General features: G+C 36.5%; 1 protein-coding gene across 3 annotated transcripts in view; it reads right to left on the bottom strand.

Moving 5' to 3' along the window:
• ldah (lipid droplet associated hydrolase) overlaps positions 1–13,689 on the bottom strand; it is a 99,883-nt gene extending 86,194 nt beyond the window's left edge. The window contains exons 1-3 of one of the 3 annotated variants that reach the window (XM_041253395.1): positions 13,632–13,689; positions 13,065–13,288; positions 8,857–9,021 (exon numbers count right to left, since the gene is read on the bottom strand). In XM_041253395.1, coding sequence (XP_041109329.1) covers positions 8,857–9,013 — 157 coding nt within the window. In that variant the 5' untranslated portion in view covers positions 9,014–9,021; positions 13,065–13,288; positions 13,632–13,689. Of the gene's footprint in view, positions 1–8,856; positions 9,022–13,064; positions 13,463–13,567; positions 13,610–13,631 lie in introns of those variants that run through there. The other 2 variants (XM_041253396.1, XM_041253394.1) reach the window with 2 other exon arrangements.
• Positions 13,690–13,977: the final 288 nt, after the last annotated feature.

Below are 13,977 nucleotides of genomic sequence, written 5' to 3'. Positions count from 1 at the left end.
GAGAGTTGGTTTGAACCGAGTGATTGTGGGAGCTGCACGCACTAAAGCTGGGAGAGAGTTCCAGAGAGTCAGGACCATGAATCTAAAAGACCGTTCTCTGAGTGTGGTGTGCTTTTGCTTGGGTATAACAAGCAGGCCTGAGTCAATGGACCTCAGCTTGCGGGCAGGGACTTAGCAGGTCAGCAGGCTGGAGAGATACTCAGAACCACTGTAATAAGGGGCCTTGTAGACAAGCAGGAGAATATTCCTGAACTTTACAGGCAGCCAGTGCAGCTGGGCAAGGCAGGGGGTAATGTGATCATGTTTTACATCTGGCAAGGATCCTTGCAGCGGCATTTTGAACCAGCTGCAGTCGGTTTATGGCACGTGTGTCAGTCATACATGCTCTTTTCTTTCTTTGTTGTAAAATGTGATTATGGATAATTATGATACTATGTGGGCTTTGATAAGAGTTACTTGTAAATATATTTACTAAAACCCATTCAGTCAGATAAATTAGGCCTATAAATCTAGACATCAATGCCACAAGTACAAACATTAATATTCCTGACCTTGGTATCAATCATAAAAGCGGTTGCTTTTAATTTTTGAAATTGGTACAGTATCTCCCTCACAACAAAACCACATTTTTTCCTCTAAGTCCTCCTAAAAATACACACTCACAAACTCACAGGCAAGATGTAAATTATGTGCCTCCCAAATTTTAGGCCTTAAAATTTGATGTGAATGAGGCACACAGCTTCCTTACAACAAGAAAAAAAAGGAAAAACCATTAAATCAGCACACATTTTAATTCATAATGTTAATTAATGTATAAATTAGCCAGTTGCTATGTTTATGTCTAAAATCAGGACTATTCCCTATGCACTTCTGCGCATGGGTAAAAGACAAGTGCAAGCTCTGAAGACAACAGCATTATTTATAAAGCATCAAAGGACATACTGGAGAGAAAAAAATGATTTTTGGGCCATATCCAGTGGATGTCTTACAAAGACTGGTGTATATAAGTTGATATACTGTATATGACAGGACTGTGTCCGCCTCAGACAACTTCCCATTAACCTTAGAAAACAAAAGCCACTAGCATTGTACAGCCTGCAACCCAAAGTCCTGAAACAGTGCCATCTTCTGGTGATGTATGGAAAGAAAAATTACTTGTTTAGGGAGATTAGGTAGTACATTAAAATATTGTTATTTTACTGTAAAAGTACAGCTCACTATAGCATTAGATACACAATTATAGTTATCTGTATTAAGAAAAAGCAGATCACCATGACCTACATCCACTGTTTATAAAGTCCTTTATTTTGCTGTCTTGCACATTGTTAAATATTGAAAACATTGGATTAGCGAAGGGCCCTTGTACAGAAAAAAATATAGCCCTTTAAAAAATATCTGTGAATTAGTGAATCATGAAATAATGAAGGAACACTACACTACTTGCAAGTGATTAAATTTACCAGAGCCTGTCACATTTTTAAAACTGTACAAGACATCCTCTAGGTACTATATGTAAAACTGGGGCCTCTTCCCTTCTTTAATTGTATGTTCTAACACAGATCAGTAACTCATTACTGTACAACTCTAGCTGTAAAACCTGGTTTCAGTTAAAAACAAGCATTTACCAGTTTGTTTGCTTTTTATTTAATTTTTTTAAGTATTGTTGACAAAGCAGGTTTGCCATGTTATTAGAACAGAGGGTTTGGGGGAACACCTCTTAAGCCTATATATTTTAATTCTACTGACTATTATGACACATGCATTGAAAGAATGCAAGTGCCCCACTGCCCCTCTCTTGCTCATGGTCTGCGGCTCCCTATAGAGAAGAGTATCAAGACAGCCATGGGATTCCCTTTAGACTGACAGATGGAGATGTATCCAGCTGTTAAACTGATGTTTAGCAGAAAGAAAATTGTTATATATCATATGATTGTATGATGGATAACACTTCATCTATTGTACATTGCTTTTAAGTACAGGATAATGTTTTCTTTATTTGTTTTGTTTTAATTAAATCCATGTAATCCATGTTATAAACCTATTTTAATGTTTGTAATTAAATAGTTATTAGTTACACTGTTTTTAGAGATTCTATTTAAAAGTTTATGGTAGGAAGATATGGTTAAGTACAGACAGGCTTAGCTAGAAAATGCACAACTCTTCTGAGTTTACTTTTAACAATCACTACTACTGAATGCAACAAAAACAGGTACAAGTGATTAAATGTCTAAATGAGTGTGATTTTTGTTTTGTTTAACAACAGTTAACCTCTCAACAGCTTAGTGTGGACTAAACAGTCACTTTTTTTGTGTAATGATTAACATACTGCACTTATGCTGAAGTTGAAAAACTTTTAAAAAATGCATGATTATATAAATATTTTAAAATCACTTACCACTGTTGTACCATTAAAGCCATGTATCAAACAGGAGGTAGAGGGTGGTCCTACCTGTCTGGCAAAGCTTCTTCGTGACCTGCTATAGTATTCTGGTATCCAGCCATCTGTGTTGAATACTTTTCGGCAAACTGTTTCCAGAAGGAGGCTTTATATATCATGGGCTACATTTATAGGTTCACAGCAGCATTACATTTTCACATGTTTTTGAAAATGACACAAAACCCACTTGTGGCATTGAGCATCTATAGCAAGCCAGCATTACTCTCAATTGCTATTAAAGACATAAACCCTGAGACAACATAACTGATTAAAAAATGACACATGAATGTATTTTGCAAGAAAAAAAGAGCTTCGTAGATAGTCGTGAGTTATAAAACAATATGGTACTTAGGGCTGTTAAATACAATATGGTACTTAGGGCTATTAAATACAATATGGTACTTAGGGCTATTAAATGCAGCTGCATACAGCAAAACAGTTGGAAAGCTTGTACATGCCTTAAACAACAGGTTGTTTTAAATAATAAGCAGCTGGCTCAGATCATATTATATATTGTTTATATTGTCAATATTAGGCCTGATAGACAACTGTTCTGTCAACAGGTTATGCACAGATACATTTCCAATGCTGTGTTTTAGCAAGCTTTACAAAAAACGATGTAATTGCTGCATGTAACAAAAGCCACTCCAGGTTTTTATGCAGATTTAAAAGCTTACAGTTATACAAGGCAATAAACTGTTATGATTGTACAGAACTGCCAGGAACAGCCTTAACATACTATTCAGTCAAGGCAAGTGCTCTACTGGCACGTCCGTTACTTTATCTGCCAATTACTTAAAGGGTACATAAGGACCTTTTTATTTTATTGTGTTACATTTTCCCATGTGTTTCTACAACTGTTTACATTGTGGGTAAACTGTATATGTTTATATATATATATATATATATATATATATATATATATATATATATATATATATATATATATATATATAGAGAGAGAGAGAGAGAGAGAGAGAGAGAGAGAGAGAGAGAGAGAGAGAGAGAGAGAGAGAGAGAGAGACACACACACTTTGTCCACTTTTTTAAACTTTTAATTGCATTCCCTGCCTCAAGATGGCTCCCCATGTACCCGCATGGACCATGGGTTTACCAGTGAGGTGAGCAGGAGGATGATGGGAAATGTAGTTCTGAGAAGTCCATATGGGTACATGGGAAACCATATTGAGGCAGGGAATGCAATTTAAGTTTAAAAAGTGGTCAAAATGTAAAAAAATAAATAAAAATAAAATACACACACCTTGCGTAAACAGTTGTCACACAGATACTGTATATCTCAAGAACCGCTTTTCAATTTGTGATTAAACATTTAATTGTTAATTCTTAATCTATACTGTTCTGTACATACTGTCAATATACAGTGCCTACAGAAAGTCTACACCCCCTTTCAAAATTTTCACCTTTTGTTGTCTTATAGCCTGGAATTAAAATGCTTTAAAATGTTTTGTTTTTTTTCATTTATCTACACATCCTACTCCACAACTACCAAGTGAAAAAAATATTCTAGAAATTTGTATAAAATTTATTAAAAATAAAAACTGAAATAGCTTTGTTGGATAAGTGTCCACCTCCCATGTAACAGCAATCCTAAATTAGCTCAGGTGCAACCAATCGCCTTCAAAATCACACATACCAAGTTAAGTGGCCTCCACCTGTGTTAAATTGTAGTAATTCACATGATTACAGGATAAATTCAACAGTTCCTGCAGGTTTCCTCTGCTGGCTAGTGTATTTCAAAGCAAAGATTCAACCATGAGCACCAAGGCGCTTTCAAAACAACTCCGAGACAAGGTTGTTGAAAGGCACAGATCAGGGGAAGTGTATAAAAAAATATCAAAGGCCTTGAATATCCCTTGGAGCATGGTCAAGAAGATGATTAAGAAGTGGAAGGTGTATGGCACCACCAAGACCTTGCCTGGATCAGGCCGTCCCTCCAAACTGGCAAAAAGGAGACTGATTAGAGGGGCTACCAAGAGGACCATGGCAACTTTGCAAGAGCTACAGGCTTTTATGGCCAAGGCTGGTGAAAGTGTGCATGTGACAACAACATCCAAAGCACTCTACAAATCTGGCCTGTATTGTAGGGTGGCAAGAAGGAAGCCATTACTCAAGAAAGCCCACCTTGAATCCCATTTGAAGTATGCAAAAAAAACCACACAGGAGATTCTGTAGCCATGTGGCAAAAAGTTTTGTGGTCTGACGAAACTAAAATGCAAAGCATTATGTTTAGCGCAAACCCAACATAGCACATCACCCAAAGAACACCATCCCTACTGTGAAGCATGGTGGTGGCAGCATCATGTTATGGGGATGTTTCTCATCGGCAGGGACTGGGGCACTTGTCAGGATAGAAGGGAAAATGAATGGAACAAAGTCCAGAGAAGTCCTTGAGGAAAACCTGCTGCCCTCTGCAAGAAAGATGAAACTGGGACGGAAGTTCACCTTTCAGCATGACAACGAACCAAAGCACAAAGTCAAAGCTACACTGAAGTGACTAAGGAACAAAAAGGTAAATGTCCTTGAGTGGCCCAGTCAGAGCCCTGACCTAAATCCAAAAGAAAATTTGTGGCACGACTTGAAGATTACTGTCAATCAACGCTCCCCAAGTAACTTGACAGAGCTTGAACAGTTTTGTAAAGAATGGTCAAATATTGCCAAATCTAGGTGTGTAAAGTTGGTAGAGACCTATCCCAACAGACTCACAGCTGCAATTGCTGCCAACGGTGCTTCCACCAAGTATTAACTCAGGGGGGTGGAGACCTATTCAATTATGATCTTTCAGTTTTGTATTTTTAATATTGAATTTTTTTCTCAATAAAAACTTTTTTCCCCTTAACAGTATGGAGTATGGTGTGTAGATAAATGAAAAAAAAAAATCCCCATTTAAATGCATGATATGTCCTGGTCATCAACATTTTGATCTTCATCCATCAGTTTCTCTTGGATTAGTATCATCTTTAACTGTTTTTAACAAATGATTTTACAGCCATTTCTATTCTGGGGGTTATGTAGTTCATGCTTTATAAAGTCTGGTGTTATAAATGCTTTCGTTTGGACAGATACCAGATATTATTTTTTTAAAAATAAAGGTCTCCTTTAGAAGACAGGAGGGGTGACATTATAGAGGGGATGACGAGGCTTGGCTTAGTAAATTTACAAAGAACAGCACACTTTCATATGGTACTGCTTTAAGATTCTGGGCAAAAAAATAAATAAATTAAATGCATACAAAAAAAGAATAAATAAACATGGTTAATGCGCTAAATTCTCATCTCAGCTATTCAAAGAGCACACGGCAGATCAAACAGAAACATACAGATACAGAGGCAATTTGAGCATATCAATCTAAATCTGTAAACCGCCTTACATTGCCATTTTAGTGGAAATGCATCTGCTATTCCAGAACAGTTACTCTTTTGATTAAAAATGACAGAGAAATGAAAAGTACAGAGTAGAGTGAAATGATCATTACAGACCATCTATTTATAAAAGCCACGCATCTATAAAGGGAACATTTTCTACATCTCAAATCCATTTAAAGCACCTAATTTTAAATACCACAAGCATAATGTGATCATCAGAGTAATGATATATATATCCACTCAGTAGTAATATATATAATCTAATATATTATATTCTAGAATATATATATATATATATATATATAGAGAGAGAGAGAGAGAGAGAGAGAGAGAGAGAGAGAGAGAGAGAGAGACACACATACACCCTCAGACTTCCACAACCAGATACTTTGGGGGAAAAACAATTATGTCAGAATGCAGGAATGCTGTAGTATTACATCATTTCTATTTTTAAACGAAACCACTTTCATTTTACCAAGTGGCAAATAAGATTGAAGCACTTTTATCCTTTTATTACTTTTAACCAATTCCATTAGAAAATAACACTGGTGTGACACAGCACTACTTTCTCACAAGGCACCTGCTCCCAACACACTACACTCTCCCCTGCCAGCCTCAATTCCATCCTTGGACTTGCTCACTAGGCTACAGGCTTCAAAGTGCATGCTGGGGCACCAATGTGGCAAACCTCAGTTCTTGCAAGCAAGGGCTTCTCACAGGCACAGGCCGGACGTGAACCTGGGACCTCTCACTTTGTAGCATCTCTCCGATACCGCTGTACAAAAGAGCCGGGCTCCCTTGCAGGAGCCCCTGATGTGGGAACCAAGGTTCGCCACAATATTTTTCATTTCGACCTGACTCAAAACTAAGGCTTTGTACTAAACTAAAGTCTATATTAGTTTACTGGAGGCTGCAGAGTTCACAAACAAACCTTTATCAGCTTGCTATGGTAACCTTTTCAATTCCCTATTGTTTTTTTTTGTTGTTCTTTTTTTTTAAATTCTCAACCCTTTTATTCTCAAGACCCTTATTATTAAGCTTTCTCAAACACACAACCGTTTCCAAGTTCAGATACACTACCATTTTTTTTCTGTACACTATCTTAATACAGCACTTCAGTTCGGTAATTTTTGTACCTGCGTCTCTGTTCTGCTCCATATTTCTCACACTGATGTTCAGTCTTTCATATTCGATCAGATCGACCTTTTCACAGTGGCATCACAGCAAAGCCTACAACTTTGTTAAGGAGGTCACGGAAATTGTGAATTTGAGTAAGATCTGTGAAATCTTGGAAATGGATATATAAATACATTTGATACAGCGCTTCCTTGATTTCTATAAAAATGCAGTATGACATGCACTGAAAATAATAATCTACAAGTATCTGTAAATTGTTTGGTTGCATATGAGTGCAGCATTTACATGCAGCTATGTAGGTCAGTGAATGAGATAGCTGAGTGAGCAAGCATGTAAATGGGTGACAGCTAAAATACAAAAAAAAAATGTGAGTGAGCTGTTTTCTGTAAAGACAGGTGAACAAATCATGAAAAACTCTAAAGCCAGGTTCTGTCGCAGATGAACGTCAGGAGCACAGCTATAAAAACTGTGCAGCTTCACTATTTGCTGTTCGCAGGATGTATCGTGTCACAGCCCTTTTGACTGCAGAAAGTGGTCACAGCTGTTGTTCATACTTTAAATAGACTGCATTGGCGAAATTGGATAAATGGACATTTACGTAGATGTGTCTCAAAACTTTAGATGATGTCATTACAACTTGTCGCACAGGGTCGGAGACCCTCATGTCCAACCAGAAAAATGTTGGTCTAAAGTATGTACTGTAAGTTGTGTACTACAAAGTAACATTTAAACTCATCAGCAGTGAAAAGCAATAGTCTTTCTATTATTGGGTTTGGTGGACTATTTAAAATCTATTGTGTATGTTGCAGCTGAAAATAAATTTGGTAAACTTTCCATGAATTCTTGTTTTTTTTGTCACATCTTGCCCTGTGAAATGTACAAAAAAATTACAGTGCCAAAATCATAGTCTTAATCATAGCTCATTCATACGTATTGCACATAGAAGCTAGCATTTTCACAGTCTGGAGCCCTTCATATTATATTACTTTTTAACTTACACACATATTCTAAAAACCTACACACACACATATATTAAAACTGTTTCACTGATAGTGTGAGGATTATTGCCTACACTGTCAAACAGCTAACACAGCAATAATGATCCATAAGGTTGTACGGAACAGAATGCAATGATTTCGAGGACAGATCTCAAATCCCAATGCACTAGAGCAGCCACTTTAAAGAGCTTTGAAACATAGTATGAAGTTATACATGTAAAAAGTTGACAGGATGTTAACAACGAAAAGCAAAATTACTCATTATTATTTAATCAGTTGCAGCAACACGTGGGAACGCAGAACGCTATATTTTTCGGAACCCCACTACTTACTCTTTAAGGTCAACAGAACTTACCCTAAGGCCATCTTTGTTTCAAATGAGAATTTACATTGTCCCCAGTATCAATCAACACCTTTAAAAGCCTCAAATTAAAGACCCATACCAGCAAAACATATTTATAAGAACTGACGTGTCCTTCAACAAGGACTATTAACACATTTATTTCGACCGCCTAACCTCTTTATTAGCACACACACTGGAATGAAGCTAATCCTAACCATATCTATGCAAAGCAGACACACATGGCAATCCAGTTAATCAAACGTGTGCGAGTACATAATGCAGGGCATTTTGCAGTTTACTGTAGTTTAACAAGGTTTGCAATGTTGTTTAATATGCTTTACCATACCTCTCTGGGCTTTACAATACTTTTCTTAACCTGTGCTTTATTACAGTTTGCTATGCTTTCACTATGGTAAACCTTTTTTAAAGGTCTGTTAAGAAATACAGTATCAACACAAGTTGTAACACAGCTTCTAGGCTAGATGTACAGTGTCCGTAGAAGTGTCTCTCAACTTCTATTTTGTCAAGTTGTCAATTGCGATAGTAATGGTGAGATACCTGGTATAATTAGGAAAAGCACATTTGCAGAGCTTTCACGGTCGCTGGTGTGATGTAGATCAAGTTGCCCAAACTTCAGCACTTCTGTCGCTGCACTACAGCAGTAGATGTGTTCCTCAAGGCCCTCAGACCCTTCATCTCCACTGGTCATTCCCATATTAGAACCTAAAAAAAATAAAAGTGCTGTAGTATTGCAATCACCATATGGCCATTATTTGCTTTATTAATACTAATACTGACAAACATGCACCTTTGAATGTTACTGTATACTATGTTTTATAAAAACACACAAAACAGAAAAATGCTTTTAGGTTTGAATACTGAACATAAAACTTTGTCTGCTAGCAGACCAATGGTAATTACTTGTTTCAGAACATTCACTGCCAGTAATTATTAACAATCTAAAATTAAAATTGTGTTTAAAACCAATCAGACTGATTTCAGTAAAAAAAATAAAAAAACACACACACACACACACACACACACACACACAAAACCCACCAAGCCAACCACACATTTTCAAAGAAGGATTGTCTAAAACTAATTTATATTTTATGACCTGACTGTACTCACAACATCGGTTAACACAGTTACCTATAATTCACAGAGACTCAAGAATGCAATCTTTTCCAGTTTACTTCCACTTCAGGGATTTTTTTGGGTAACTATATCCTATTTATGAATTCATAGGTTAAAAACCATTCATTCTCAATATGCAAGTAATCAGAAACAATCCTGTAATGGAAATGTATACCACCAAGGGCCTGAAGTGATCAGCCCACTCCACAGGAAATAATCTCCTAGGAGTATTACTGTCATCTAATAGCACTCTTCGTGGGAATTCATGAATGCATTCTTCAAAAGAAAATAATAATATATATTTTTTTTATTATTATTAGGGCACTGCAATGTCTGTGATGTATTCATTCCAGGACCGCATTCTAATAAAGCCTGTCCATAGGATGATCGCAATTTCTTCCAAATTAATTTTGCTTGAACAGGAAGGTCTTTATTGAAGTGATTCATTAGCACTGAATTCATATTTTCACCCAGACAGACGGACTTATATGTTATTGTCTGAAAGTAATCCTTCTTTAATTACTTTACAGGAAAATTGATCATTTTTTCTTTTTATTGTATATCCCCCCAACGCTTTTGTGAGAAAATGCCACCCTGTAGAGCTTCCTTAAACATTAAAACATAAGAAAATGTACAAATGAAAGGAGGCCATTTGGCCCATCCAAGTTTGTCTGGTTCTTAGTAGCTGACTGATCTCAAAATTTTGTCAAGCTGGGTCTTAAAGGATCAAAGTGATTCTGCCTCAACATGACTAGGTAACCCATTCCACATCCTCACCACTGTGTGAAAAAGTGTCTCCTTCAATCTGTCCTAAATCTTTATTTACTTAATTTCCAACTGTGTACTCTGATCCTAGTTTCTATGCAGCACTTAAGTATTGGTTAGGGTTAACTATGTCCAATGTTCCAGATAAGGTTTTGGGTTATTAAGTAAATTACTCTTCAATTTATAAAGTATGTGAGTAAAATGCAAAATTACCTTCAATAAATACCGTACATACCTGTGGTGATGGTAACATATGGGGTATTGTGAGAGAAAGACAATGATTCTTGGTGGTAAACCTCCCTCCCGGCCGATGAGGGCGCTAAGTAACAGGAACAGAGTACTCTGTAATACTTGGCCTGGCACTTCGTTCTGATGGTTAAAAGGAAGTCGGTCGTGTAGAAGAGACAGAGCTTTGGTATACTAACTCATTGACCGCGGATTGGAAGAGTGGCTGCAATTGTTTACCAAGGGGTCATGAGTGATGGTATAAATAGGGGTTGAAGCGATGTCATCTGTTCCTTCATTTTGGTTTATGAAAAGTGACCCGGAAGGACCTGTGTTTTGTGTATCTGTGTCGTGAGTGTTTGTTTGTTCTGTCTATTTGTTGTTTGCTATCACTAGACAGCTAACAGGCCAGAACAAACCCGGAAAAGCACTGCACTGTAGCACAAATAATTATATTTGCACCACTAGCACTAATTCACACACTAACAGACTTGTGTACGTGTTTTGTGTGGGTGTATAATAAAAACAGGACTATTATTTGTGGAGTAAACCCGGGGATTATAAATTAAGTAATATATGCGGCTGTATTACTTAACATCATTATCGCCCGTGTGTATTTTGTGTTGTGTGTTAATGTTGGTGTATAGTCATTGATATAAACGGGTCTGGGTAACACAAGTTTTTAAAATGTATATTTGTATTTAGGCAAGAGGATTGCACAGCACTTCACGTGCAAGTAAAACATAATAATATGTGACCACAGGGAATTGCACTTTATTAATTCATGTGCAGTTGTACCGCGACTCCAACTGATTGATTGATTGATTAGCAATCGAGTCATGGTACAGCTACATAAAACCTGCATGTTTTCACCCACTCTGGGCTGGGTGTTCAGTGAGTGGAGAACGGGATTGGAAACAGAGGTAATAAATAATAAAATAATAACGTAAAGTTAAAATATCTGCTCACAGTGTTGTGTTAGTCCGTTTTGTTTGTCTCTGGTTTTGGCGAATGTGCCGTGTCCTGTGTTTTTGTGTTTGTTACAACCGTTTATTTTCTGGCTGTCTGTTCATTTATTAAATGCTGAGCGAAACCATTCACTCAGCTCTACCTCTCTCTGTCGTTTATTTCCTGTTTCTGGTCTGACGTCACCCACTGCAGCCATCTTTGTGACAGTATTCATTATACATTAAATTTAAATATCATAAGTAACTCATGTGTTTTTTAATGTGTAAAACAACATTCATGCAGCTAATCTAGAACAGACTGTGTCAAGTGTTTTTAAGATTTTAAAGACATCAATAATGTCCTCTCTAAATCTTCATAGCTCATTTCTTTAAACCCTGGGATTAGTCTGGTTGCTCTTCATTGGTTGCTCTCCAGTGTTACAATGACCCTTTGGTGCTGTGGTGACATTTGGTGACATTTTGTTTGAGTGAAACTTTAAAGCACAGAGTTAAGCTCATGTAATAAAGCTGTGATTTGTAAATGCCTCGTGCCTGGTTGTAATAATGTGTTTTACTGCTCTTGCCCCAACTGTTTTTTCAAATGTCCTTCGTTGGGGTGGCATGTGGTTAGTAGTGAATAATACTTTAATTTATCACTCAACTTATTAATTAAAGAAAAAAGAAAATAATTAACCCAAGGTATATAATGAAACTGTCCAACCCAGCTATTGCAGACCGCCATGGCTGAAAACCTGCAGAGATGTTGGATCATAGAGATATGTGCCAAACACCTTTCATGTATGCTCCCAAGGCTGTCTGGATTGGGAGCAGTGGACGTTTCCATTTGAAAATGGGCGTGGATTTCACATGTTTTACGTCATGCTCATCAGTAAATTAGATTTATCCTATCCCTCTCTGTGGACATTATTTTTGGCCACAAACCTGATTCTCTCTAACTGTTCCCCCAAACGTGCACACCCATTGCCACTTCATGTATAGATAACTATACATGTAAACTCCCCCATATGTGCAACATTTATTCCAAATATTTTCTTCACATGATATGGAATATGCAACTCCTCCAGAATGATGTGTTTATATGCATACTGAATACTGACTGAACATGGTTAATAGATGTGCATGGGCAGAAATCCCAACTAAACAAATGTTTTTTATTATTTGTTTCTTTATCACGCATGTCCGTCGCACCATCTTTTTGGAACAATGCTTTCGTCTACAATCCACTGGCATAAAGCACTTGGCAAATATGGCAGTCTTCATACTGAGTATGCGGTATACTTATATAAAAAAAAAAAAAAAAAAATTAAATAAAACTGTCACAAGGTCTGTTATGAAGATGTTGAAAATGATATTAGGACAATGTCCCATGAGGTACCTCTGTTCTTACACAGGCCTTATTTTGGCTCTTCTGCTGACCTATGTATGGTACATTCTAATTTCAACAAAAACTACCCACAATTCATTAACAGTATAATACAATACATGTTATTAAAAACGGACTGTTTTGTTCTTTAAGTTGTGGTATCAATGTGCTTTAAAAAGAAACATAAACCACACTGTTAGATTTTATTGTAATGTACCGTACATAGTATGTATGGACACGTATTGTCAATGCTAAATCAAACTATTTAAAAATAAATAAATAAATAAATAAATAGCAGTTCAGTTTACCTGTCAACGTATTAGAAACTTCTGAAATCCAAATGCCAGTCGTTACCTCTTTTTTTTTTTCTTTCTTCAAAAACCACAAAACAAGGGTACTTGGCCGTGGAGATCAACAAGCAAGGTCCATATTCTAAGGACGATATTTCTGCTGAATTGTCAATTTCCTACCCTTCCACGTAGTGCGTACGTTAATTTCCCAAATGACTGTTTATAAATGCAGAACGTAGCCTCTGCAACACACAAGAGAACGTGTTTCAGAACAGTTTACATCGTGTACAGCAAAATAAACTACAACAACGTGAACTATTTAAAATTATAATATAAATAGTATATCAATAGTATTGACATGTACGATATGTTTTAAGTTTTAGTATAGTATAATAGTATACCAGTACGTCATCTTGTTAAAAGACAACATTCACAATACCACAGCTCACACCAGATTTATAAATGTAGAGAAACAACACTCTTATGTCAACGGTACCCAAAGAAGACAACAATATGGATACCTTACTATTGGTCTTGCTTATTATTATTATTATTATTATTATTATTATTATTATTATTATTCACTTTTCACGGCGCCTTCTCAAAATGAATGAAAGTTAACAGGAAGTAAAGCTGCGTCGTGTAAGTATGTCCGACTGAACAACAAAAACGCCAAATATTGCGTCCCGCCATAAAGTGCTACTTCACGCTCTCTGTGTGATTAGATAACATTTGTAAGGTTTGTACCTTTTTTTTACGTTTTGCATTTCAGAAATGAATGATTAGACTGTTGTGCATTTCAAAGCGTTTACTACTGGAATTAATTGACACCAATATTCTGAGAGCTCTTAGGAGACGTCACTGGAGTATATATAGTGTTTTTAATTTTAACAGGTTATCCTAAACAATGTTAACTTTTTTTTTGTTTGTT

The sequence above is a fragment of the Polyodon spathula genome, chromosome 6 (assembly GCF_017654505.1).
Source record: "Polyodon spathula isolate WHYD16114869_AA chromosome 6, ASM1765450v1, whole genome shotgun sequence".
NCBI classification, from domain to species: domain Eukaryota; kingdom Metazoa; phylum Chordata; class Actinopteri; order Acipenseriformes; family Polyodontidae; genus Polyodon; species Polyodon spathula.
The sequence above is the reverse complement of the archived record's forward strand: the minus strand, read 5'-3'. Positions and strand labels throughout refer to the sequence as shown.